Raw genomic sequence first — 5,882 nt, 5'->3', positions numbered from 1 at the left:
AACTTTTTCATGAAACAGAGTTGTAAAAGCCATAGATAAATCATAATTACATGTCAGAGTGAAATTGTTAAAAAGCGACGCAATCTTTGTTTTCATCTTTTCCGCTTCCAAGTAAAAGAAAAAATGCAGGCTGTACATACACCCTGATGACACAGACACGGTACTTGACCCCTACAGATATATAATTCTGAGAAGTTCAACGTGTCCGGTAAGCGCGTAAATTTTGACTTCCCTCTCATCTTTTGGTTAGTTACCATCAATTTGCTTTCAGTGCGAATCATTTTTAAGGAAAAGTCTAAGGTGAGCGTAATATGTTACCGCTGAAGTATCCAAACGCCGAGGACTAGAATGATAGGTGTCAATCGGACTTACCCGCAGCCCGTCTCGGAGCCTCCTGTTTTCTTCTTGGCATTTTTGGACTCGCAGTTCAGGCAGGCAGCGTCCAGGCGGAATGTGTGTGGGATTTATTATAGTCCATGCAAACAGAGCCACTCTTTATTTAGAATGTCGCCGTTCTGAGGTCGTCTTCTTACAATCCAGAATGAGAAACGCTGTCTTTGCAAATCAGGTGTCAGGACGGGTCCTCTTTACCTCCTGCTATCGTAGATCTATGGCGGATTCTTTTCTTGTCTTTCCGTTTCTTTTGCGAAAGTCACAAGGCGAGTACTGTCAGACACCAAATCCGACGAGCGCGTGAAACATACGGAAAGGACAGAGAAACCCGCTTGTATGAAATACTATGTCACAAGCAGCACAGGCGGGGTGAGGTGATGCCAGCAAACATCGATCCACAGAACAAACTGAACATTAAAAAACTCCTCCCTCCTCGCCTGGACTTGATGATGGCAGCGAGACATTTGTTACACTAGATAACCACGAGCTTATTAAAGAGACAGCGGCCAGGAAACCATGCGGATGTAAGGCGCTCTTCATCTCAAAGAAAAAAACAGCAGCTTTAGCGAACATTTTGTTTCCATTTCAACGCATATCCATATCAGTGTACGTATAGAAAGGTTGTACTTGAAGTAACAAAGAGTCTGTACTGCCGCAACACACTTATGTTGTAACCTGATAATTACCTTTGTATTGTTTTTAAAGTAGTTGTGCTTGGTGCTACACTTTTTGAGATGGAAAGCTATTGGACCTGAATAACTGACCTCAAATACAGTAGGCTTAAAGTTGCATAAACACACAGAAACATAGGGTATTCAAAAGGTTGAAAGCTCATTGAGTTTTTGCATGTAATGAAAGCACATTTATGAATAGGTCTAAATGTAGTTGATGTGTGGGATTATGCAGAGCAAAATCTGCTCGCCTTGCAACCGTGCTTCATCTTAGAGGGTGTAAGGACACACAATTCTGCTCATAGCTCATGGAAAATGTGATCAGAGTTCATTATTATAAATCTGTGTGTGGTGCCAGCTCTTACAGTCAATGTATGCCATTTGTCATTCAGATCTATCCAGTGTAAGACCTCTCTCTCTCTGTCTCTCTCTTTCTCTCTTACACACACTGACAGACAGACACACACACACACACACACACACACACACACACACACACACACACACAAACTATGTCTTTCACATAAACGCATAAGCATGCATCCCACACATACTGCATACTGCATACTGTGCACCGCACACATGCATAAGCATGAATCCCACATTCACATACAAACATACACTTTGTGTGTTTTTCTGTGTGTTTTCTTTGAGTTGTTGAGTTATATCAAGCATGAATGTGCAGGTTCAGCTGGGATGTATAACATCACTCTTGCACGTGTTTATTACTGAGATGTATGGCTGCTGAGTATGCCAATAGAGCTCATGCCAATAGTAAGTAGTATTTATGGCTGTTGAGTATGCCAAAAGAGCTCATGTTAACCTTCTAGAGTTGATATTGTTATGAAAGATTACTACCAGACACTGGACACTGGTGGTTTGTAGTAGGGAAATGTCAGTTTTCTTGTTAGTGTACCTCCTGCAGAACTGTTATTTGAACTGGATTGAAGATGCTTAAGATCTCTCTCTCTCTCTCTCTCTCTCTCTCTCTCTCTCTCTTTGTGTGTGTTGTTTGATTGTGCATGTGAACATATGCTTACTGTATGAGATGGGGCTGAGAATCTCAGGATGGGAAATCTTTAAGAATCTTTAGTTAAGCTTGTATACTTAGCCTGGGAATACCCATACGAACCTTTGGCAAATTTGGGATTTGCTCCAGACCAAGAGGCCATTGAAGCCCATTTTCAATGTCCCTAAAACACAGATACTATACGCAAATACAATCGCTAATCCAACATGGACATGTATTTCTTTGGAATTGAGTAAACAGCTTCATTTAAAACCTTTGTTTACAAGATCGCTGCACTTCTGAAACAATTTGGTAAGAGTTTACCGTAATGCACCAATTGAAGTTTAATTTCACTGCTAGTTATGGCCCTACTGGAAGTCGTAAAGTCAATTAACCGTGTCCAGACCCACTCCTGACCATGCTACTTGCACACAGTTGGTAGACATCAAATTGGTAGAACCTTTATTGAATTGAAGAACTTGTGGAACATTGGCTTGCTTAGACACATTATTGTGTTTTTGATTACGAAATATATAATGAAAAATATGAACAAATATGCCACTTTTATTGCATTTATGCCTGTTGTCCACACTACTCTGCCATCTTCAGACCATAAAAAGGAGCATTTTCAAATCTCTGTTGGCCCTGTCTCAGCTTGAAAATTCTGGGTTGTGTTTTAGAATTGAAAACAGAATCTTGAAAAGAAGAACACAGAAATCCATGTTTGTTCCACTCTTGTTTCAGGTCACCTTTTCACGGGAAGAAAGCACATGTCCAGTGTGGATGAGTGGTGCGTTTTCAGGTTAATAGTATGGACGCAGATCATTTCTGAAACAGAGCTGAGAGCGCTCATAGGGACATACTGTATGGCAGATGGCCATTGTAAGCTGGGTTGTCTAGCAGGTCAACCATCATAGGGTGGTCAAACAAGCTGGTCAACCAGCAAACCACCTTAAGCTGGTCAGGCTGTTTTTTTCAGTCGGGTTCTGTTTTAAAACTCAATTTTAAAGGAAAATACAATAGTGTGACCTCAGATTTTGCCACCCGATGGTTTCCAAGTCATATATAGTCTTCCATAACTGTGTAGTGGTACCATACAAAATGAGCTATAGGCAGTAGATTAAATACTATTTACAAAGTTTCACTTATAGTTTCACTTCCAGGGCTTTAGATGATGTCATGTAATAGTTGAATGTATTTGTTGAAAATATTGCTTACAGAACACAGATTTACCTGACATGCAGAACATTTCAAGTAAAACTCAGATTTACAAGCAGAACTATATGAGACAAAGCTCATGGTCAAACATATGTACATTTTGTAACTTGACACAGACTGGCCTACAGTCACTGGAACCAACTGGTCAACATGTAAATAAATGGCACTGTTTGGTAAATGCTAAACTTCAAGCTTAGCTAAGCTCTCGGAGCAGTAAGTCTGGGTGTTCATATACATTTATATAGATTGTTTCCAGTATGTTTTCTTGACATTAGGCGACTGTGGGCCAGGCGTGTTGAACAGTATTGAGCAATGTTACGCAAAATATTCCTTTTTGAAATCTCATAGGAGCTAAGGCACCACTATTGACAAGGTGACAGTCTTGTTGGAATAGTGAGCTGAGAGGAGGGAAGAGCAGATGGGTTTTCAAGTCTTTGTGTGGTTGTAGCTTGATTATATCCACTGCATGTTGAGACTTTAATAATCTCAAGAATATCTCCAAATTGGAAAATGTTGATTTTCCACCCTCATTTTTATTAATATGTGTAGATCTTTGTGCCTCCCTCCAAAGATGAATGTGCGTTCACATTTTTTTAAACGTCTCTACCTGAAAGAGGGAAATTACAAGGAAGTTCCCACATGAAATACCTTTTAATAATGACCCCACTAAGAGTTTTATAGGGTTCTCCTGAGAGAATGCCTTCTAACCGCTCAAACTAATTAAATTGAAGTAGGTTGTGATTCCCTAATCATACTGTACATGTATAAGAAAGGAAACAATAACTTGCAAAGTTAGCTGAACTTGTCTGTTGTATTTTATTTTTCTTATTAACGTACTTTAAAAAATATTTGAATTTTGCATCTGTTTTCAATAATGCAACTCACAGTGCTCATTTGCATTGAGGAGTTGAACTGTTTAGTTCCTCAGCCTTGCTACAAATGGCTGCTGCTGGGTGGGTCTAATTAAAATGCACTCCTATGATGAAAGCACAGAGGCCTGGGGAATCCAGACCTGTTTCTGATTCAGAGCTGAAATTTCATGTGAGACGGACAGCCGGTGATTGAAGTCTTGAGAGTCATAATTTTCAAAGTAGAACAACAACATATGCATATTGTTAACAGCAGATGCTTAATTTGAAAATCTAATATGTGTAACCCAATTAAATGGAAAGAGGCAAAGGAACCGTGAGTAAAATGAAATAGCCAGGCAGTGAAGGGGAAGCTTTTACACACAAGAAACTGTGGAAACATTGAGTGGCTACTTATTCTGAGGATCTAACAGTAACCATCTTGCCTTCCATGATTCCTCTCTTCCACAATTTCAGTTATTTCCAATGAATGGGCTTCTTGCATTTGTTCTCATGGTTGTGGTTATAATCCAGATCATTTGTTGGTATAGAGGTGATGAATGTCAGCAGGACCGTGATGGACTATAGGCAATATGGCCTTTTTTTTCTCCTCTCCAACCCCAAATCCAGCTGGAAGAGGTTAATTATTTCTCCAGGTTGCCAAACCGGACAGGCATAATGTCCAAGTACTCTATACACTGCCTTTGAGATTTCCAGTTTCCCCTGCAATAATGACACTCATGAAGGACCTGATCTAAACAGAGAGAGGCATTCAGTTGTGCTATGAAAGAAATATTTACCATGTATTCACCTACATCTTTAAGTACATTGTCTAATTGCGCTTATGTGTGTGGATGTCTTTATGTTCGTCAAAATGTGTATGTTCTGTGTGTGTGTGTTTGTATGTGTGTGTGTGTGTGTGTGTGTGTGTGTGTGTGTTTTGAGACTCTGTTTGTGTCTCATGTGGTGGGGTGGTGGTAGTGTAGTGGTTAAGACACTTGGCTAGTGTACAGTAGGCTAAAACGTTGTGGGTTCAATTCCTGGCTTCCACCGTTGTGCCCTTGAGCAAGGCACTTAACCCCAAGTTGCTCTGGAGACAGTGTAGTCCCGCGTAGCACAGTTGACATATGTAAGTCACTTTGGACAACAGTGTCTGCTAAATGAATACATGTAAGTTTAAATCTTTTGAAGTTCTAGTCCTACATTTTTTACCCCCAGATTGGAAAACTAATCAGCCTGTAACTGTGGTCACATTGTACAGACCCCGTGGCCCCTACACCGAATTCTTAGAAGAATTTTCTGAGTTCTTTTCCACTTTAACCATCCAAACTGAAAAAATACTTATATTGGGTGATTTCAATATTCATATGGATAATGTGAATGATTGTCTCACAATTGCATTTCAATCCCTAATTGAACATGTTGGGTTCTGTCAAAATGTTAATTCACCCACACACCGAGATAACCATACTATTGATCTAGTCTTGTCATACGGCATAAGCATAGAGCAGTTAACAGTTCTGCCACAACACCCTGACCACCATCTAATTACTTTTACAATGACATTACAATATGCAGTACCCAATTTAGCTGAATACAACAGCCGCGGCCTATCTGAAAAAACGAATGCAGACTTTCTAGAAAAAATCTCGTTTACGTTTGCCCCCTTCCGGACCCATGTGGTATCAGAAGGCCCTTTCCTTAATCCAGCCGAGGTAATGAACTCATTACGCTCAACCCTTG

The 5,882-nt window shown here is 40.1% G+C and overlaps 1 protein-coding gene across 1 annotated transcript in view; it reads right to left on the bottom strand.

Annotated features, from left to right (window-relative positions):
• Positions 1–1,512, bottom strand: part of LOC125293638 (teashirt homolog 2) — a 44,532-nt gene extending 43,020 nt beyond the window's left edge. Inside the window, exon 1 of the mRNA XM_048241661.1 lies at positions 373–1,512. Within this exon, the coding sequence (XP_048097618.1) occupies positions 373–412 (40 nt within the window). The 5' untranslated portion in view covers positions 413–1,512. The remainder of the gene's footprint in view (positions 1–372) is intronic.
• Positions 1,513–5,882: the final 4,370 nt, after the last annotated feature.

The sequence above is a fragment of the Alosa alosa genome, chromosome 4, assembly GCF_017589495.1.
Source record: "Alosa alosa isolate M-15738 ecotype Scorff River chromosome 4, AALO_Geno_1.1, whole genome shotgun sequence".
Taxonomy (NCBI): Eukaryota; Metazoa; Chordata; class Actinopteri; order Clupeiformes; family Clupeidae; genus Alosa; species Alosa alosa.
Note: the sequence above shows the minus strand (reverse complement) of the source record. Positions and strands in the feature narration are given on the sequence as shown.